The sequence below is a fragment of the Pelobates fuscus genome, chromosome 5 (genome assembly GCF_036172605.1).
Source record: "Pelobates fuscus isolate aPelFus1 chromosome 5, aPelFus1.pri, whole genome shotgun sequence".
NCBI classification, from domain to species: domain Eukaryota; kingdom Metazoa; phylum Chordata; class Amphibia; order Anura; family Pelobatidae; genus Pelobates; species Pelobates fuscus.
Window position 1 is genome coordinate 42,566,923 of NC_086321.1, and position 23,210 is coordinate 42,590,132.

The following is a 23,210-nucleotide window of genomic DNA, read 5'->3' on the forward strand; positions in this document are numbered from 1 at the left end:
GCTGAGGCTCTAACGTTTGGTCAACCCTGGGTTAAGTATAATGAAATGTAGTGCAGGCTAGCAGTCAGAAGAGGAGCCAGACAAATATAATGTGCAGGGCCGCTGGGGTGCCAGATGTTAGCCAACCCCTGGCTTAGAAAAGTTATATTGAGGGCAGATGAGATGCAGAGGTTAGTCTACACAGGACTATAGTAGTGATGTAGTATAAGTGAGCTGGGATACAGAAGAGATGTAGTAAGAGAGTTGGGGTGCCAGAGGTTAGTCAGCACTGGCTTATAGGAGAGATGTAGTGTCAGACAGCTGGTGTACTAGCCTATAGGATAGATGTAGTAGCAGAATTGGGGTGCCAGAGATCAGTCAGTATTAGCCTACAGGAGATGATGCAGCAGACAATTCGGGTACCAGAGGTCAGTCAGTATTGGTCTATATAACATGTAGTAGCAGAGAGTAGGGGTGCCAGAGGTCAGTCAGTACTGGTCTATATAACATGTAGTAGCAGAGAGTAGGGGTGCCAGAGGTCAGTCAGTATTGGTCTATATAACATGTAGTAGCAGAGAGTAGGGGTGCCAGAGGTCAGTCAGTATTGGTCTATATAACATGTAGTAGCAGAGAGTAGGGGTGCCAGAGGTCAGTCAGTATTGGTCTATATAACATGTAGTAGCAGAGAGTAGGGGTGCCAGAGGTCAGTCAGTATTGGTCTATATGAGAGGTAGTGGCAGACAGTTGGGGTGCCAGAGGTTAGTCGGTATTGGTCTATATGAGAGGTGGTAGTAGCAGACAGTTGGGGTGCCAGAGGTTAGTCAGTATTGGTCTATATTAGATGTAGTAACAGACATTTGTGGTGCCAGAGGTTAGTCAGTATTGGTCTATATTAGATGTAGTAACAGACAGTTGTGGTGCCAGAGGTTAGTCAGTATTGGTCTAGATTAGCAGACAGTTAGGGTGCCAGAGGTTAGTCAGTATTGGTCTATATTAGCTGTAGTAGCACACAGTTGGGGTGCCAGAGGTTAGTGAGTATTGGTCTATATTAGCTGTAGTGACAGACAGTTGGGGTGCCAGAGGTTAGCCAGTATTGGTCTATATTAGCTGTAGTAGCACACAGTTGGGGTGCCAGAGGTTAGTCAGTATTGGTCTATATTAGCTGTAGTAGCACACAGTTGGGGTGCCAGAGGTTAGCCAGTATTGGTCTATATTAGCCGTAGTAGCAGACAGTTGGGGTGCCAGAGGTTAGTCAGTATTGGTCTATATTAGCTGTAGTAGCAGACAGTTGGGGTGCCAGAGGTTAGCCAGTATTGGTCTATATTAGCTGTAGTAGCACACAGTTGGGGTGCCAGAGGTTAGTCAGTATTGGTCTATATTAGCTGTAGTGGCAGATAGTTGGGGTGCCAGAGGTTAGCCAGTATTGGTCTATATTAGCTGTAGTAGCACACAGTTGGGGTGCCAGAGGTTAGCCAGTATTGGTCTATATTAGCCGTAGTAGCAGACAGTTGGGGTGCCAGAGGTTAGTCAGTATTGGTCTATATTAGCTGTAGTAGCAGACAGTTGGGGTGCCAGAGGTTAGCCAGTATTGGTCTATATTAGCTGTAGTAGCACACAGTTGGGGTGCCAGAGGTTAGTCAGTATTGGTCTATATTAGCTGTAGTGGCACACAGTTGGGGTGCCAGAGGTTAGCCAGTATTGGTCTATATTAGCTGTAGTAGCACACAGTTGGGGTGCCAGAGGTTAGTCAGTATTGGTCTATATTAGATGTAGTAACAGACAGTTGTGGTGCCAGAGGTTAGTCAGTATTGGTCTATATTAGCAGACAGTTGGGGTGCCAGAGGTTAGTCAGTATTGGTCTATATTAGCTGTAGTAGCACACAGTTGGGGTGCCAGAGGTTAGTCAGTATTGGTCTATATTAGCTGTAGTAGCACACAGTTGGGGTGCCAGAGGTTAGTCAGTATTGGTCTATATTAGCTGTAGTGGCAGATAGTTGGGGTGCCAGAGGTTAGTCAGTATTGGTCTATATTAGCTGTAGTGGCAGATAGTTAGGGTGCCAGAGGTTAGTCAGTATTGGTCTATATTAGCTGTAGTGGCACACAGTTGGGGTGCCAGAGGTTAGTCAGTATTGGTCTATATTAGCTGTAGTGGCAGATAGTTAGGGTGCCAGAGGTTAGTCAGTATTGGTCTATATTAGCTGTAGTAGCACACAGTTAGGGTGCCAGAGGTTAGTCAGTATTGGTCTATATTAGCTGTAGTAGCACACAGTTGGGGTGCCAGAGGTTAGTCAGTATTGGTCTATATTAGCTATAGTGGCAGACAGTTGGGGTGCCAGAGGTTAGTCAGTATTGGTCTATATTAGCTGTAGTGGCAGACAGTTGGGGTGCCAGAGGTTAGTCAGTATTGGTCTATATTAGCCGTAGTGGCAGACAGTTGGGGTGCCAGAGGTTATTCCCCCCGGTAGTGGAGGGCTGTGGCCCAGGCCGGGTGTGGCGGGAAGGTGTTAGTCTTGCCCCCCGGTATTGGAGATCCCAGGCCCGGTCGGTGAGCCCTATACCATGGGGTCCTATCACCTGGGGGCCCCTAGCTCAGCTCCCTGGGGCCCCATATTCTCACACATGCCGAGCAACAGGCGGCTGCCCGGGCCCTCGGGCCTACACACGCACTGCCAATGGCGGGAGCCGGCATCTCCCCTCACAGCATCACTGGGCCGCTCTCCGAGGCCAGCCCGGCCCCCCACTCACACTCACACTCCGGCCATTCACTCCCAGCACCCCCAGCCACGCTCCCCGGAGCCCCCCACCATGCTGCCCCCCGCCATGCTGGCCGCTCTGCCAAGGATACTTGTTGCACGGATCGCTGCGTGCTGGTGTCCGGGGACTGGGACTCCTTGAGCAGCTGCAGGATCTGCGCGAGGCCCTGCTCGTCCGGCTTCCACTCGTACTCCATGCTGTGAGTGAGTGCGCGAGGCGGCGCGGGGACACTCACACGGCGCGAGGACAGCGGGGGGAGCGGCCTGACTGGGAGGAGGGGGGAGAAAAGAGCGCCGCGCGGTCCTAGAGTCCGCCCGACACACTGACAGGAGGCGGGGTCTGGTTCCAACTGCCGCGCCCACAGGAAACACACAGCCGCCTGGGTCATAGAATCCCCGGCTGGAGACAGAACGCCGCCAGGGTCATAGAGTCTGTCACACTGCAACGAAGGTCATAGAGTCTCCCAATTGGAGACAAACCGCCGCCGAGTCATAGAGTCTGCTATAGAAACATAGAAACATAGAATGTGACGGCAGATAAGAACCATTCGGCCCATCTAGTCTGCCCAGTTTTCTAAATACTTTCATTAGTCCCTGGCATTATCTTATAGTTAGGATAGCCTTATGCCTATCCCACGCATGCTTAAACTCCTTTACTGTGTTAACCTCTACCACTTCAGCTGGAAGGCTATTCCATGCATCCACTACCCTCTCAGTAAAGTAATACTTCCTGATATTATTTTTAAACCATTGTCCCTCTAATTTAAGACTATGTCCTCTTGTTGTGGTATTTTTTCTTATTTTAAATATAGTCTCCTCCTTTACTGTGTTGATTCCCTTTATGTATTTAAATGTTTCTATCACATCCCCCCTCTCTCGTCTTTCCTCCAAGCTATACATGTTAAGATCCTTTAACCTTTCCTGGTACGTTTTATCCTGCAATCCATGAACCAGTTTAGTAGCCCTTCTTTGAACTCTCTCTAAGGTATCAATATCCTTTTGAAGATAGGGTCTCCAGTACTGTGTACAGTACTCCAAGTGAGGTCTCACCAGTGTTCTGTACAATGGCATGAGCACTTCCCTCTTTCTACTGCTAATACCTCTCCCTATACAACCAAGCATTCTGCTAGCATTTCCTGCTGCTCTATTACATTGTCTGCCTACCTTTAAGTCATCAGATACAACTATTGGGATACAACCCTCAGCAAGGGTCATGCATACCTCCCAGGTGTCCCTATTTAGAAGGGACAGTCTTTGTTTTGTTCCCAAGTGCCTCTTTCCCATCCTAATGGCCCTGCTTTCTAGGAGCTTCATATTGTTGGTGTTTCTGAGTGTAAAACAGAGCTCTGTATTTAAACTACAGTAAATGTATTTATAAATCAGTCAGTGTAACTAGGATACAGGGTTCTATTTTCTAAAATGACATTGATACATGAATTGTTAAAATTTCTCAGGACAGACCTGCCCCCTGGACACTCCCCCTTACCTTACAATACCCTTGACCTCATCTTCACTTCTGCATGTACAGTATCTAATTTCTGCAACACTCCATTTCCTCTCTCTGATCACCACCTCTTATCATTTGCTCTCGTGTACCCCCCTACCCAACAATCTCAGCCTAACCCCCCTCAACTAAGGAGGGACCTTAATTCTCTTGATCTCCAGCAGTTGTCAGCTGATATTGATTCACAACTGCTGTCCATCCCCTCCCTCTCCTGTCCTTCACTGGCCATCTCCACATATAACTCTACCCTTACATCTGCCTTGAACACTGCAGCACCGCTCCAAACAAGCGCCTCGAGGAGGACCCGCCCCCAACCATGGCATACTAAATCAACGCGCTACCTGCAAAGATGCTCCCGTTGTGCTGAACGCTCCTGGTGGAAGTCTCGCACCCAGTCAGACTTTCTCCATTATAGATTCATATTGTGTTCATACAGTGCAGCCCTTGCCCTTGTCCTACTTTTCCTCTCTCATTAGTTCATGCTCCCGCAATCCCAGGCGTCTCTTTGATACCTTTAATTCTCTTCTTCGCCCTGCTGTGGCTACACCCCAAACTAACCTTACTGCTGATAACTTTACATGTTACTTTACTGACAAGATTGAACAGCTAAGGAAATAATTCTCCCCTCCTTGCCATTCTGTTTCTCAACCACACATAGATCATGCCTTTCCTACCCTTCAGACATTCTCCCTGGCTACTGACCAAGAGGTGGCTGCTCTTCTTTGCTCCTCTCGCCCCACCACTTGCCCGCTCGATCCTGTCCCATCTCACCTTATTAGATCTCTCTCCACTTGTCTCGTGCCTTCTTTAACACACATCTTCAACTGCTCTCTCTCTTCTGGCATTGTCCCTGTTGACCTTAAACATGCCACTGTAGTACCTATACTAAAAAAAACATCCCTCGACCCGTCCACCCCCTCTAACAATCGTCCCATATCCCTGCTCCCTTTTTTCTCAAAGTTTCTGGAAAGACTTATCTTTACCGGTGTGTCTCTTTTTTCTCAATTCCAACTCTCTCCTGCACCCACTTCAATCTGGCTTCCGCCCTCTCCACTCTACTGAGACTGCCCTTATCAAAGTTACTAACAACCTAATTGCAGCTAAATCCAAAGGCCACTACTCCATACTAATTCTTCTTGACCTCTCAGTGGCCTTTGACACCGTTGATCATGCTCTCCTTCTTCAAACTCTTCAATCGCTTGGTCTCTGTGACTCTGTCCTCTCGTGGTTTTCCTCTTATCTCTCCCAACGCTCATTCAGTGTCTCTTTCTTTTTCTAATGATACCTCCTCCCCTCGTCCTGTCTCGGTTGGAGTCCCCCAAGGCTCTGTCCTTGGTCCCCTTCTATTTTCTCTTTATACTGCCTCTCTTGGCAAACTTATTACCTCTTTTGGATTCCACTACCACCTGTACGCTGATGACACCCAGTTATATCTCTCCCCCCCGGACCTCTCCCTTGCTGTCTTGCAACGTGTCACTGCTTGCCTTTTTTCCATCTCTGACTGGATGTCCTCCTGCTTTCTGAAACTCAATCTCTCTAAAACTGAGCTCCTTGTCTTTCCTCCTCCTAATACTGATCCTCCTCTTTCGCTCTCCCTTCAAGTTTATGGTACCCACATCAGTCCATCCTTGCAAGCGCGCTGTCTTGGTGTCATACTTGATTCTGGCCCCACCTTTGAGCCTCACATCCAGCATGTTGCCAAATCCTGTAGATTCCATCTTTAAAACATAGCCCGCATCCGCCCCTTTCTTGCACCAGATACTACCAAGGAGCTTGTCCATGCTCTAGTAATTTCCAGCATGGATTATTGTAACCCTCTCCTGACCCTCATATCTCCTCACAGATCCATAGGTATGTCCCTTCTCGGTCTCTCTGCTCTGCCTGTGACCACCTCCTGTCCGTTGTCCGCACCCGTACGGCCAACTCGCGCTTGCAGGACTTCTTGCGGGCGGCTCCCTTCCTATGGAATAGCCTGCCTACCTCCATCAGACTCTCCCCTAGTCTTGCATATTTTAAGAAGTGCCTTAAAATCCATCTCCTTAGGAAAGCTTATGGCCTCTAAGACTAACCTCTACCTCACATACCTGTCTCTTGCTCTCTCCTAAAGGCCAGCCCACCTTATTTGACTGCAAATTCCTGTCCTAATGTGTTTTGCACCCCACCTCCTATAGAATGTAAGCTCATTTGAGCAGGGTCCTCTTCAACCTATTGTTCCCGTAAGTTTATTTGTAATTGTCCTATTCATAGTTAAATCCCCTCTCATAATATTGTAAAGCGCTACGGAATCTGTTGGCGCTATATAAATGGCAATAATAATAATAATACTAAGTGTTTGTGAAGCTGTCCGGTCTTAGTGATTTACCAGATGGTAAGGCTTGAATGGTTTGTAGTATTTCTTGTAGCAAACTAGTGTCGATAAACTCACTTTCATCAACTTTTCCTCTGTTTTTTTTCCTTCACTTGTACTCTTCATCTCTACTTACTCTTCTTTAATTAATCTTTTTTTTTGTTTGTTTGTTTGTTAGTGTCTCTTACCCTCTTCACTGTGTACCTTGTTTGTTTTTTCCACACAACAAAAAAAAGTTGGAAATGATCTCAATCTCACCTTAGTTGAAAAAGTTTTCAAACCTGGCTATTTTGACCTAATACTTATCAAATCACTGTTTAGTGAATGGACCCTCAAGTATACGCCTGCGTAATAATTTTTTTTAGTGAAAAGACACAAATATAGTAAGAAACAGACTGGGGCAACAGGGAATAGTGACCTACCTATATCAATAAACTGCCTCATACAAACTGTACATCCATACACACACTGCCTAATACATACATACATACACACACAAACTGCCTTATACATACACAAACACAAACTGCCGCGCACATATAAACACACACTGCCTAATTCATACATACACACTTGTAATCCTGACTCTCACTACATGATTTGGTTTGCCACAATAGAGGCACAGATTTTTTAAATTTTCGTGCATGGGAATCTGCGGCAGAGAGATGACCTTTAACAAGTCCTAGTTGCATAGGGGCATCCTCTGGTAGCGGAGTCAGGTGTGCTGGATAGGTAGACAGTGATGCTATCAATTGTGACTGTAATTGCATTTTCCCTGCTTTCAGATCTTGGATAGCTTGACACAAGGCTATCACTTGGCAGGTCAGGATATTCAAAGCATCTGCAATCTATGTGAGCTCCATTACTGGTGAATTTGCTCAGAATGCAGAGATTTGGACAAAACACAGTCACTTAACATAAAGTCTTTATTGATAAAACAAATTCAATTAAAGGGACACTATAGTCACCTGAACAACTTTAGCTTAATGAAGCAGTTTAGGTGTATAGAACATGCCCCTGCAGCCTCACTGCTCAATCCTCTGCCATTTAAGAGTTAAATCCCTTTGTTTATGAACCCTAGTCACACCTCCCTGCATGTGACTTGCACAGCCTTCCATAAACACTTCCTGTAAAGAGAGCCCTATTTAGGCTTTCTTTATTGCAAGTGTTGTTTAATTAAGATTTTCTGGGGGGCGGGGCCTGACCGCCGGCGGGATCAGACGTGCTCCGTCTGAGCTCCCGCTCCAGGGCCCGAAAACCAGAACTAGCTGGAGGCCAACCGCGCATACTGACCCACAACAGGAACCACACTGACCCCCAGTCCCTGGGGCACCCGGGGATACCGCCCGAGCACCGACAGCAACCCGACAGGGGCCCGGAGTCTGTTGGAGCTTGAACCGGGACGAGACGGCCGCTCTCCCGGGTCTCCGGCCGGCGTCTCGCTCTCCCCCCCCCCCTCTGGACCGGGGGGGTTATCCCGGTCTGCAAAGGTGCCGGCCACCGCACCAGGCCGGCCCTGGACGGCTGTCCAAGCGCGCAACATCTACCGGACGGTGCCCTTCTGGAGGGCCGCAAGATGGCCGCCAAGCGCCACTCAAACATGCAAATGCACAGTCTGGCTGAGTGAACAGACCCCAGCCCGACAAGCACCAGACCGCCTTATGGGCGAAACTCCCGTGCACCCCGCTAAGCCAGCACCAAACCCGCTCACCGCAGCAGAAGGCAGAGGGAGGGCACACCGCTGATGGCAACCAACCATCTGCACCAGCCTACCCCGAAGATCTAAAGCTCCACACCTGTTCACGAGATACTGCCGCAACTTCAGGGCTTACACGCAAATTGCCCGCTCTACGAGACGCTATACAAGCGTAGCTGACATCAAGAAGGTACCGGAGCTCTGTCCGCTTAGGGCGCACGGGACATGCTGCAGCGGGACACCGGAACAAGGCCCATGGTGCCGGGGCACTGACTCCCACAGCATCTCAGGATGGCGAATCCCTGCAGCGGCAGCCCACGTCGCAGTGTGGCGAAAACACAAGCAGAGACGAAACTCCACCAGCGGGGAATCGCCGGCCGAGAGCTTTGCAGCCTCCCCCCAAGCTAGGAATCGGATGAGGGCGCAGAGAGATCTCGGACGCTACGGGGTGCAACGTGGTGAAATCACCAACATAAAAATTTACCCACACTCACATAATGCGGGACTCCTGTACTAACCCTCACTTTCGAGACTTCGCATGCTAAGTTTGTTTAGTTTTATTTTATTATTTTAAAGCCGAGTATGACCGTATAACTAATAAGCTTAGTCTGTATTGTATGCATATGCTTAAAAGCCAACTCACAAATACAGCAGGGCTCTCAATCTGTTCCCCTTCAAGAATCAAGACACACAACGTGTATTGTACCACTGTTAGCCACATCAGAGGTCACTTAGGCTGCATTTACTGATAATGTGTATCTCCTCAGTTAGTGTTAAAGTGAATGTAATTTTTTACTTTTTCATGCCTTCTGCTGATGTCTGCCCAGTATGCTACACACTACCGGGTGGTAACTTGCCTTTATACCTATCATGGCTAAGCTTGCGACCCAATAACCCACAAAAAATGTCAGTATGTTTCTCTGTATCCATACCTCATATGTCGTAACCTGTAACTGACACAGAAGTTTAACCCTTGATGAAACCACATTACTTTAAAAAATAGTGCTGTGAATCAGACATGTGATGCTCTGTACTGGATGTTATCACATTTTGCAATGTCTATGTTTAAATGTGAAATCTGCAAAGCACTACAAAAATAAAGAATTATAAAAAAAAAAATAAAAAAATTAAAAAAAATTCTTATCCCCTGCAATGCTAATAGCTTTCTAGACCCTGCAAGAGCCTCCTGTATGTGATTAAAGTTCAATTTAGAGATTGAGATACAATTATTTAAGGTAAATTACATTTGTTTGAAAGTGAAACCAGTTTTTTTTTTCATGCAGGCTCTGTCAATCATAGCCAGGGGAGGTGTGGATAGGGCTGCCTAAACAGAAACAAAGTGATTTAACTCCTAAATGGCAGTGAATTGAGCAGTGAAATTGCAGGGGAATGATCTATACACTAAAACTGCTTTATTTAGCTAAAGTAATTTAGGTGACTATAGTGTTCCTTTAACTAAAAAGTCCAAGAACAAAAACTATTAGTTCAAGGCCAGGGCCAACAAATCTAAATAAAGTGTTAGTTGATATTCCAGACAGGATCAGCAAACAAAATTATAAAGTATTTAGCTGGTTAAACAGAGAAGCAAAAGTTTGCCAGATGGTTCATCATAGGATCAGGCAGGCAAGGGTAAACCATGTCTGGTTCGTGCCGGCAGATTCAGACAGGCAAGGATAAACCACGGCTGGTGCAGATAACCAGGAGAAGGAGGATTGTAACCCTGTGTTATGTTTCAGGAATGTTAGACAAAAATGGAGGAACACAACTGCAGAATTATTAGGTAGTACTATACCTTTAAGAAAAGCAAAAATAATTTATTTAGCATTTCTTGAGAGAATTTATTTTTCTTTTAGTGAAAATAAGTTGTAGACAATTTATCTCATAATTGCAGTATTGGCATGAAGAGGAAAAAAAAGACCCGGGGAGTGCAGCGGGGTACAGTTGGAGCAAGAGAACAGCGAGAGTAGACAGGCGGGGGTCACAACAACCCGACAGATTTGCACCCGAGGGCGCGAAAACACATTCGAGGTACGAAAATGCGCAAAAGCGGCACGTACAATAGAGGATGTAGGTAATCGTGACTCTATAATTTAATATAATATAAAAATCCTGACGGAAGGTGAACTCCGAATACGCAGAGAATTCAACCGAATACACAAAGCCTCATTGTTAGAATGTTATTACTAAAATGATGTATCTGGGCTTCTGCGAAAGCCGAAATGTTCACATTATGCCACTGTTTCTGTCATGTTCTGACACCCTGAGGGGAACCTGGAGCAGTGTGGGGAACACACAGCACATACCCCTCAGCATGCCCACTGGAGCGCCTTGCATTTGTGACACACTGCTAAGAACTAGAACATTTGACATCGGTGGAGGGAAGAGTCAGGTGCATGCCCCACTTTCAGGATGCCAAGGTGCCTGTGGCACCCGGTAAGTGACTGCGGCATGCCTGCTTCACCTGGCGCGCCATGACACCCGCTAACGACCACTTATTGGAAACATGTCCCAATCGCAAAAAAAAAACTAAATTAGGCAGGAGAAATGTTCAATGTATTATATGTCAAACAATTGGGACAGGCCTCATTGCACAGTTTCTCTTATTCTACAGTGGGTGCAAAACAAAATACAAACTGTAGCCATTATTTACTCCAGGGCAACAGAAGTGTTCCTTGTTTCAGCTGTGGTGGTGTACCTCTGTCCCTTCTCACCCTTGACGAAACTCCTGGATCCAGCTCCCAGGGAGAAGACCTCTCCTCCAAGAAAGTATAGCAGTATGCTCTTAAAAGAGCAAGTGATTATAGCAATTCCCCCTGTTTCACTACCAGCTTCAGAAACGGGGGACCTAATAGACTTGGGAGAACAGCCAGTTGGCCAGTGCAGATGGGACCAAAGTCTCTGTACCAGCCCTACAGTGATGCTGGGCAGCCGGCCCATATTCCCAACAGTAGCGGGGAGTACAGAGTGGATGGACAGATGGTCCTACTCCCCAGCGGCAGCTTACCTTACAGGGTTTGACGAACAACCGGTCCCCCTCCCCAGCGGCAGTCGGAAATGCTGGGAGAGGGGACAGCTGATCCCTCTTCCCAACTACAGGGGGACCTTCTAGACTGGTCCTGGGAGGAACCCCAACTGGCATGTGTAGATGAGACCAATGTCTTTGCACCAGCCCTACAGGGATGCTGGGCAGCTGGCCCAGATTACCAACTGCAGCTGACGTTACCGGAGGGAAGGACAACCGGTCCGGGCCTGATCAAAAACCGGCCAATGCAGCAGAAGCGCTGGCTATGGGACAGAGCGCCGCTGGCCTCTGCCCACTAAGCCCAGATTGCGCCAAGACTGGGAACAAAGGAGAGACCAGGGGTGACGAACACCCACACAGCAACCTGGGGCAGACAGGACAGAGCCTGACACCGGAGGTTACCAGGTCAGCTACTTGTTGTTGGGTGGGCTGCCTGACTAACTCAGGTACCGACCGGCAGCAGGTCAGGCACCTGGTTAGTCTTAGGGCGGAAGATATGTGGCCATGGGCTTCTGGAGGAGCCTGCTTGCCAGCCATCTGCCCCAAGGCTATGGGCCATGCAAAAGGGCTCATAAAAGACTTGGTTCGGGTACTTAATCTATTCTGTTCGGGAACCGAACAGGAGCACAAACCATGGACAACCTAGGAGCTTGTTAAGCCCAATTGCCACCTTGCCAGGCAGCGGTGTTTGGGCATGAATTTCATGGAACTAAAATTGGACACAGAAACTCCCGAACACCACTGGACTTCCATCATCGTCTGCGTTCGGTACTACCTCACTTAGAAAGGCACTGTTCAGTGAAAACATTCCCACGAAGAAGGGGAACAGGCTACACAAGTAATTTAAGGATTCCGTTCGGTGTGTTATGTACTTTTGTGCTCCTGAAAAGAGGCAGACAGTTAGCCCTGATTCCTGGGAACTGTTTTTGGCATAGGACCATATGCACGGTCGGTCAAATAATTGACTTCCAAAATGCAAATCCCAAACACCTGAACCGATCTGGGTGATTTTTGGATATGTTGGTCACCCAGATAGGGGCTGTGTCTTTTGTGGGGTTTTCATGTGTTTTGGGAGTGCTTTTGGGGTTTTTTAAATTGTATGTTTTTGTACCTGAGAGATAATTTAATAAAATGTTTGTGTGAACCGGGGAGGAGTGTGTGGAATATTTGCTTGTAACTAGTCTCCTCTCAGGTCCAGTGGGAAATGCCCCTGGAATGTGATTAAGGAAACCCCTTGCATGGGGAGTTACATAAAAGGCTGTGTGTGGCTCCCATTAAACCCGTTCCACATCACCCTCAACATAGAGCCTTGTCTCATGTGTGGAGGGAACAGCTATATTCATTCTGGGGATTGCTATACTCTTTATACTCCCTTTGATTACAACACTTGCTCTTGTATCTTGTAAAGAGTATCCTGCTTTACTCTCTGGATTAGGAGAGGTCTACCACTGGAAGCTGGATCCTGCTCTTACATCCAGGGTGTGTGGAGGACAGCGAGATCTCAACCAAGCTGTAACGCTGGCTGTGGGGACTATGGTGGTTATGGTGTCTGGTGGTGTACTGGGAAGTACTCTGTGTTACTAGGAAGCATCGACTGGCAGAGGCACCCAGTCGGGGTGCCAGGCGGTCCGCCACATTATCTATTGTTGAAAAAATGTACATACTTTGCCTTATTCTTCTACTGTATCTCTCTGTTTTGTAGATAGGTCTTTCATTACTTCTGGTCACATATCTAAGGAGACTGTCCTTGCAAAAGTCACCACTCAGGATGGGCACTGCAAATTCCTTACTTTTGATATTGTCCAATCATCTATGTTACCTATTATACTTGGTATGGATTGTCTCACACTTCACAATCCAACTATAAATTGGTCTCCATTACAGGTAAAATCTTATTACTCTTACTGTAAGACATGTTTCCCACATACTCAACTATTACAGTTAACATGTTAGGCCCAGATACATTAACTTTATTTGGAGTTACATAGTTATACAGCTGAAAAGAGACTTGCATCCATCAAGTACAGCTTCCTCACATTTGTTTTTTGCTGTTGATCCAAAAGAAGGCAAAAAAAACAACAACTTTGAAGCACTTCCAATTTTGTAAATCTTTCTTTTATTATGGCATATGCGAAATGGGATACAGAATAGAAAGAGGAGGCATTGTGGGGTAGCACGAGTTGATAACAAGACGGTGAGCAATACACCTCTGAGAAGGACTGCCATATTTTTTGTGGTTTTTTTGAAACGTCATGTAAACAGATTAATACAGGCTTGGTTCATAAAATAAAAATAAACTAACAATCAAATAATAATTAGAGTAGTCGTTGCTTAATCAGTGCTAGATCTGCTACACATAGAGCGCCATGGCAGGCGAAACAGTTGCACTTTTTCCGTTTAAAGATTTAAAGAGACAGGCTGCACCATAAATTGGTTAGTAAGACTTAAAACATTACAGGCTAGTGATCTTACGTTTCACATATACTAATAAGTCTAACAATGGCACGAGCGTCTGCACAGTTTTAGCTTTCAACAGGCTAGTAGTCGTAGACGTAACTGAACCGTCGGGTGCTGCCAGACAACTAAGTGTGTATGTAGGTAAGTCTGAATCGCAGACTGTAGACAGGTTGAGGCGTCTCACATGTTATATCAATTGCAAGTTGCCAGACACGGTGAGTAGGGCATGCATACGTTCAAAATGGACGTGTAAGCTGAATTTGCGCATTATAATTAAGCTCAATCTGTTTAACACGTCTCGAGAGTTACGAGATGGGTATAAGTCTTACTAGCCCCTCTAGCCCCACCAAACTATGGCAAATAATAATGCATAACAAATTGTGCATAACAGATTATAGGGTGAGATGGATATCCCGCAAGATATGTTAAAAAGTAAGATTACGTTAGGCTAGCAAGGGGCAGCATCACATCAACAGAAACAACAGTAGGCTATGTATTAAGCAAAAAGACATAAGTGGTAGCAGGTTTCGTTATAGTAACCCTCTCATAGCCGGCGTGAGGTGGCATGTTCTGGTTGACCGGAGCGTGAGTTGGGGGGAGTCCTTACAGTGAGGCGTATAGAGTAGAGGTACTCCGAGTCCACAGTACAGTCCCTTTGGTCCCATGCCTGATCCAGGCTTGCAGGTTTGCGGCTTCAGCCCGCTGATGGGCATGTAGTGTGTGTCCGACGTCGGGTTGCAGTGTCCTGCTGCATATCAGGCAATGATACTGATGTCGCTTTAGGCCTAGGTTGGTCAGGAGGCCTGTGTTGATTTGCCATAATCTCGGTCGCCACTGGGGTCTGGAGTGTCTGCGCCCCGAGTCCACTGGGGTTCGCTGCGGGCGGGGGATGCTACGCCACGGTCCCTGTGGTGGCTTCTCCGCGGTCGAGGGCCGCTGGTCTTCGGCCTGAGGCCTGTATAGGTGCTCTCGCCCTGTGCCATTGGGCCCATCAACAGGTCCGTGGGCCCAGGGTTCCGCCGGATCCCAAGCTTCTCCCTGGGTGTATGGCAGGCTGTGGGGGGTGGGTTCCCTCCCTGTGAGCGCCCAGCTCAGAAGAAGAGTGAGCGGGCCCCATGACCGTGGCATTCGCAGGTGTGGTAGTTGGTGAATGTCGGGTGCCAGGGGTAGCTTCGGGTGCGAGGGCCTCTGTGTGGCATAGCCCTGTATGCAGGTATAAATGATGGCAGATGGTAGGCCTGTGCTCGGGGTTGCTGGTAGTATGCACATGGTCTCCGCCATTTTGTGTGTCGGTCACAGGTTACGTGGCAGCGGTGTCTCAGTAAGCTGTTGAGTCTTAGTTTTGCGTGGACCGGGATCACCCCCCCGGTCCAGTGGGGGGGGAAGCAGGACCGGGTCCGCAGGCTTCGTGTCGGGCTCCGTCGGGCGGGATAGCGTTGCGGCGGCCGTCCGCTTCACTCACCGCCAGTACAGGTCCCGCCTGGTGCAGCGGGCCCCATCCTCCGAGGGACTAAAACTGCGAGAGCAAGCCTCTCCTCGGCTCGGGCAGCCCGGGTACAACGATGGTCGCAGGAAATTGCCGGTATTTCCCACGATTTGTAGGCTAATTGTGGCCCTGTTTGCAGGAGCCGAACTGTCCTGCGACCGCTCAGCTCGGCGGCCCGGCCCCGCCCCCTGCACTTCCAATTTTGCAACAAACTAGAAAACAAAACTTTCCTCTTGACCCCAGAGTGACAGTCAGATTAATCCTTGGATCAAAAAGCTATTACCCTACATTGAAAAATGATATCCTTGAGTATTCTGTTTTTGCAAGTATGCATCTAGTAGCTGTTTGACCATCTGTATGGACTCTGATAAAACCACTTCTTCAGGCAGATAATTCCACATCCTTATTGTTCTTACAGTAAAAAAAACCAAAAACATTTCTTTGCCTTAGACAAAATCTTCTTTCTTCCAGTCTAAACACATGACCTTGTGTACAATGTAAACTCCGGTTTGTGAATAGATTTCCAGACAATTGTTTGTATTGGCCCTGAATATATTTTTATAAAAATATATCTATCTAAATCCCTCTGCAACAAAGTAATATCTTGCTCACATTGTACTACTTTACAGAGTTTTGTGTCATCTGCAAACACTGAAACATGACTTTCAATGCTTTTTTGTTGTTGAGTTTGCTGATGTTTTCCATAAAAAAGAAGCAGAGAGGAAGCCACGGTGAACTGCCCCATTCCCCCCCTGCTGGTGAGGGATATCCCAGCACTCTAAGCTGAGTACTACCAACTGGGACTGTCCCAAGCACACCCTGATACGACCTAAGAATCCAGCTGCGGCATCCATGATGGCGACAGAGCAAGACTCAATGAAGCCTGGGAGGCCTCAACAGGATTTTCTGGTGGCATTTGATAACACCTTCTGGGAAAGTTTGAAGCATCGTGGGGTTCTCGGTTTGAGAAACACACCTGATGCTTACACGTAAAAAGTCTCTATACCTTTCCTTGGTACCCACAGGGGAGATTTATTGATTTAGTGTTTGTAAACAGTCCTCATATATTTCGCTAACATTTACATTTATATAACCTTTGAATTAGCCCAGTTTTCTCACCGCAGGTCTATGTCTTCTGCTAATTACTTCTAGTAATCTGTTTCCTAATTTCTGATTATACCTAACCTGCAGTCCATGTAACACTGTCCTAGTGCTATTTATATATTTGTCTACCTTACCTTGTTTTTCTATGTGTTTACAAAAGCAAAAAAGTGCAGTATCTCTTGAAGTTTATGTAATATGCAAGTACCTTGCTTTAATTTCTATATCATAATGTGATAATGTATTTATCACATATGTCAATGCAAGCTTGTGTTTTTCACTCTGCACTATAAAAATAAAATATTTTTAAAAAAGAAGCAGAGAATTTCCCTCCACATACTATATATGACTTTCCTATAGACCTCGCACCAGGTTCTATCCTATTAGCCATACCTATCCACCATCCAAGGAACAACAGCAAACGCCTAAACAATACTAGAAAATATTTGTTGAGGTTTTATACAATCATCCTCTCCTCCTGCTGGAGCAGGTATATTTTTTTGTAAGGAACAAGGTCAAGTCCCTTGTACAGATAAGTAAATAAAATAACTGTTATTGGGTATCCTTTATAATTGATTCCTGAATTAATTGAAAGTCTACATTCTGCCACTGTGTTTACTAAACTTGACTTGCAGGGTGCATATAACTTAATCCGTATAAAAAAAAAGGAGATAAATGGAAAACTGAATTCAGGACACTATAGTGATTATTTGAATACAAGGTTATGCCTTTTGGGTTATGCAATGCACCAGCTACATTCCAATATTGCATCAATGACATTTTCCGAGATATATTGTCATCATTTATCTGGATAATATTTTATTATACTCCCCTAATCTCCAGGAACATAGGAATAGGAAACATCATCCCTTTGGACTCCACGCTTGCTACAACATGCCCCAAAACCAGGCAAGCAGGCATGAATGCTCCCACCACAACCTTAGGGTCTCGGAGGTCCATCACTAATGTTACGTTCTCCGGCTGGAAGAAATTATGTCTGTCTGAGGAGGATATTCCTGAGTGGTCTTTGTGCTTGGGCATGGTGGAGGAACCCATCATGGTGGCTGAAAACAGTGGCTGGGACTCTACCTCAATGGGAATAGGATAATCCACTATCCTCATCTGCAGCTGGGCTACATCACTCCTGACAACACACTGCAACTCACCTGCAATGTTATTGATGCTCTTTTCTGCCCATTTTAATTTCTATATTATTTTCATACCTGGATCAAAAAACAAAAAGGACAACTCCTTTTCTTAAATGCTTAAACCAGAAACTAAGACTGTGCAACTAAGACTGTGCAATTCCTCTTCACAGAATACCAAAAAAACACTTCTCAATTGAATGGGAAGATTGTTGACATGTCAAATCAAGAAAATTACCTTATGATGAAAAACTAACATCCCTTGATGGACTAATGTACAAAGACCATGCCATATATGTACCCACCCCTTCTATACATCTTCAAGCCATATGAACAATACATGATGATCCATTGGAAACACACCCTGGGGTGACAAAAACAATTGAACTTCTTCACAGGGATTTCTGGTGGCCTACCTACAGAAAGACCGTTTAGGATTATGTAAAGACTTGTCTCGTCTGTAATGGGTCCAAACCTTAATTACATAGCCCATATGGTGTTCTTATGTCTTACTCCCGCCCTTTCAGACCATAGCAAATAATCACCATGGATTTCATTGTTGATCTCCCTCCATCCAAGAAAAATAACACCACCATTTTTCGTAACTGTTAATCGTCTCATGAAGAAGGCTCATTTTATTCCCCTTCCTAAATTACCTACTGCATCTGAAACTGCCACTGTTTTCATAGACAATATAATGAAACTAAATAGTCTCCCTGATTTAGATTATTTCCAGTCATTTCACTTCCAAATTCTGGTAAAATCTCTGTTTATCTTTACGTATCAACCACAAATTATCAATCTCTTTTCACACTCATACAAATGGTCAAACAGAAAGGGTCAACCAGTGTCTCAAAACATGTCTCTGTTGTTATTGTAACCATTTGCAAGATGATTGGGTTGTCCATGGCTGCATTCTCTTATAATAACGCCATACACTCAAGCACTAAGATGACTCCATTGTATGATCATCAAGATTTCCATCCATCCTCCATTCTCTCTGATTTCCTAAGGCTGACTTTCAACTTGACCAATTTGAAGAACTATTCAAAAAATGTAGGGACAATTCACAGATCGGCCAGAACTTCAATAAAAAGTTTGCGGCTAAAAAAAACGAGAAAAACGCCTCCCTTATTCCAGGTATGAGATCGTGTCTGGATCTGCACGAAGAATGTGAAAACTACCCAACCGTCTAAAAAAAAGTCCTCTTTTCATAGGTTCACACACTAAAGAAAAGAAAAATAACGACGTTCCATTCCATATCTCTCTACCAAGTCACCTACGATTGCACCATGTTTTCTATGGATCTCTGTTAAAAATACATGTTGGAAATCTTTTTCTTCAAAGGCATTCTGTTCCACCCACAATGATTATTATTGATGGGGAAGAAGTGTATGTGGTCCATAAAATTCTAGATTCACATATACACCATGGGAATTTGCAATATCTTATTTGATGGAAAGGTTACGGTCCATAAGAAGACTCTTGAAAAAGCTTCTAATGTACATGCCCTCAGATTGGTTTTGTCCTTCCATAAAAGATAACTCCCCAAACCATCCTGTGGGGGGAACCTTTCAGGACTCACCACTCCCCCATTCCATGATCGTTCCATTATGTCTTCATTAGCTCCAACTTCCTCATTTAATGTGGCCCCACCTTCACATAACATGTGCTAACAGCTTCCTTGTTAAAAGACAGCTTGGTGCAACAGTGTGTTGCTCAGTTATTATGTCACTACTGAATGTTGCTGTATTTTCCCCTGAGCTCACTCTTGTATGTAGAATTGTTACTGACGTTGCTAGTAAAACCGATTATATTGCCTTCTCCAACCCTGAACTCGGATCCGAATTGACCTCAAATTTCTGCCTAAGTACATTTGCACCTCATACTGGGTTTTAACCAAAACAACTTTAGCTTAATAAAGCAGTTTTGGTGTACAGATCGTGTCCCCTGAAGTTTCACTGCTCAATGTTCTGCCATTTATGAGTTAAATCACTTTTGTTTCTTGCTATGCAGCTCTAGTCACACCTCCCCTGGCTGTGACTCCCACAGCCTGCATGAAATCAAAATTGTTTAAATTTCAATAATATGTATCTTGCATTAAAAGTTATTCTCTTCTGTTCTGTAAATTGAATTTTAATCACACACAGAAGGCTCCTGCAGGGTCTAACAAGCTGTTGACAGTGCAGGAGGTAAGACATTCTAAATTAAACAGAATTTGCAATAAAGAAAGTGTAAACATTAGATGACTCTTTACAGGAAGTGTTTGTAAGTAACATGCAAGGAGGTGTACCAAGGGCTTCATAAACTAATTGATTTAACTCCTAAAGGGCAGAGAATTGAACAGTGAGACTTCAGTGGCATGGCCTATACACCAACACAGCTTTATGAAGAAACTTTGTTTAGGTGACTATAGTGTCCCTTTAACTCCGCCTTCACAGCCTCTTCTAAAGCAACAGCTTTATTATAAGTAAGTTAATTTACTGCATTTGTGTTCCACATTTTAACAAAGCCTGACACTCTAAGGAAGGGCTAAAGGAACACGAGAGGTAGGAATGTGGTAGATTACAGCTGATACATTTGTATTGATCTATCAAACTTGTGAATGGATTGAAAAAAAAAAAAGCAAAGTTCAAGTTTGGCCATACACAGAGTATGTAAATGCTATTCAGTGACGGAGGGCAGATTACAGAAATAATAGTCTAAATCTGATTAGTGAGACACCATAGAGTGCAAGCCATTATCCAATAATACCAGGCTTATATTTCCAAGGTCATGACGCACCCTTTAGCATAATCCCCTGCTATAAAATTAATATATATATATATATATATTAATATAATTTGCTTTACTCAGTTTATGAAAAAATGAACAGTTCTGAAATCTAAGAGGTATTTATATGTTTGTTTGACAGAGCTATCTGGAAGCAAATTGTGCTGTGCAAAGGAAATGCGACCACACATGAAAATTTCAATAATGAAAACTCTCTAATTTAAGTTACATATGAAATTTTTGCGTCTAGCTAACAGGAACACATTATGTATTATTCTGTACACATATACGTGTATTTTGCATTGTTCCTGTGAACTTATGTGAGTCAGAAAAAAAAATGTTTTTCAGTGATCCTCATGCACAAATTTACCTGTTTTTGTCATTACTGGGACAAATTAAAGACATGCCCATCTCTAGAATTTTCCAAATTAGAATGTTTGCTCAGCAATCTGATCTTACTTGGGGCTGTTCATTAGGTCACCAAATCATATTGCAAATTATATGCTGGCCTGTGTGTCAGTAAGTGTATGTCAGACACATAGTCATTGGTGCACATACTGTCTAACCAACACACTTTCATTGACAGACACACTCTCTCAGATACACATACACACACCAACACACATACACACTGACATACAAACAATCTCACTTATTTGGCACAAACTGACAGACACACACACTTACTGACACTCACAAACAGACAGACACACTCACTTACTGACACTCACTGACAGACACTCACTCATGTGACACTCACTCATGTGACACATTCACGCTCACTGATAGAGACAAAAACACACTCAATGACAGATACACTCATTGACAGACACACAAACACACACACACACACTCACTGACAGACACAAACACATTCACTGAAAAACACACTCACTCACTGACAGAGAGCCTCACTGACAGACACACATTCTCAATGACAAACTCACTGACACACACACATTCACTAATTTGAACCGCTCACAAATTATTTTTATCTATAGTATTTTTTTTGGAGGCCCGCACAGCCTCCCTACATTTGGGAGAGCTGGTGTGGGTCCTCTCTCTGTAGTCCAGAGGGTCCTCTCCCTGCGGTCTATTTGTGGGGCTGCTTGAATTTTGTTCCTCACTTCTTCAAGCTTTTACTTCAAGCACAAAACACCTTTATCCACATCTTTATAAACAATGCCGTGTGGGCGGGGGTACATGATGAGCCCCACATATCACTGCTCAAAATGTATTCCTTGAGAATTCACTCACTGTTAGGGACCAGGAACCAGACAGAGACAGAACTAGATGCAAAAACACCTTTATTAATAAATAACAAATAAAGAAATAACCAAAAGCAAAAGCAAAGTCCAGGAGGCAAGCAGGGGTCAGTCACCAGAGCGGGTAGTCAGACGAGCCAGGATCAGGAGAACGGAGAGCAGCGGAGTCAGGAACAAGGCCAGATTCAGGAACCAGGAACAAACAGGAAACACAGGAACAAGGAGCCTTCTGGGGAACAGGAAACCACGCAAGGGCAAGGAGGTACTGGGATTTGCTGCTTAAATAGGCTGCACTGATTAGCAGCAGGGCTGGTTACCACTATCAGGTGAGTAACTGTGGCAACATACTGAAGGAGCTGATCGTTAATCTCAGCTGAAAACTCAGCCACAGAAAAAGGAAGGGTTGCTGTTTAAAACAGCAAAGAAACCCTGACACTCACTTATCATCTTTTGCAGTTATTTTTACAATATAAAATCCACTGATAGCACGGTATGTCAAATCCTTCATAGCCGCTACCGAATTGTTGACTCACCTTAATTGGGAAAACATTTAGTCAATCAATCCTGCACAGCTCCACTAATCAGTAATCCAATATTCTTCTTCTGCTTCAGGACTCAACTAAACAACTAAAAACAAATAAAATATATATATATATATATATTGTATATATTGTGATAAAATAGTATATCGCCTGTGGGTTTCTTTCCTAGTTTCCACTCGGCCACGCTACTGCCTCAAGAACCTGTAACTGTTCACTAGTCCAGGTTTGCATTTGCCATCTTTCCAGACGTCTGCTTTTCCTACCAGAACATCACCAAGTAAACGTTTCACCCTTAGTAGGGCTTCCTCAGAGTCACCATTTCAGTGGAATTAATCCTTCAATTACCAACCCGTTTTTCCAGTTTGACTACTTTGGAATTCAAATTCTCCCATTAGTAACCAAATCCTGTTGATTTACACTCACGATATTACGTTTCTGTATATAAGCAGCAGTTTGAGCTACTGCATGAAATACTTTCCTCACTTTCTTTCTTCATATTTTATGGTAGAAATCACTACGTTTTGTTGTACCTTTAATCACGCATTCTCATATTTGCGCAAGATATCACCTGGTTCCTTTCTAATATGACTTATACTTTTTTTTTTTTATTCTTTATTTTTGTTCGTGCATAATGTTAACATGTGAATTTGCACTGCCACAATAGCTGGTGCACTCAAGTTTGCAAACACGCTTTGTTACATGGAATTAATGACATTGCACTTTTTTAGTAGTTATATAAACAGGATAAGTTCTCACGCTTATAAAGACACGTTAAAGTAGTAGTAGTTTGATTCACAGATATGTGTCGCTTTATATTCATATTAAGATTAACAGATCTCTTATAGCAATTATTGCAATTAAAGAATATAGCCTAGGCACTAAGTTATCTAGCACGTCTAGTCTATATATGTTAAGGCATCTTCGCTAAAACATGTGTAATTGCATTTTGAGACTTTCCACCCCGGGTGGCCCCCAGTCCAGCAAGGTGATAGTCAACGGCTTTGTGCCAGGAGACCCCACTGGGTAGCTTAAAAGTGGCAGAAGGGTAAGGGCCCAGGAACCGCTGTGTTAGACATAGTGAAAGTCCCCTAGTGGTGTACTTGCGGTTCCTTCAAGTGCCTGTCTCGGGCGGGCTAGGTCG

General features: G+C 44.7%; 1 protein-coding gene across 2 annotated transcripts in view; it reads right to left on the reverse strand.

Moving 5' to 3' along the window:
- Positions 1-2,991, reverse strand: part of TNPO1 (transportin 1) — a 61,858-nt gene extending 58,867 nt beyond the window's left edge. For both annotated transcript variants that reach the window (XM_063453752.1, XM_063453753.1), the window contains exon 1: positions 2,825-2,991. In XM_063453752.1, coding sequence (XP_063309822.1) covers positions 2,825-2,929 — 105 coding nt within the window. In that variant the 5' untranslated portion in view covers positions 2,930-2,991. The remainder of the gene's footprint in view (positions 1-2,824) is intronic.
- Between the last annotated feature and the right edge of the window lie 20,219 nt (positions 2,992-23,210).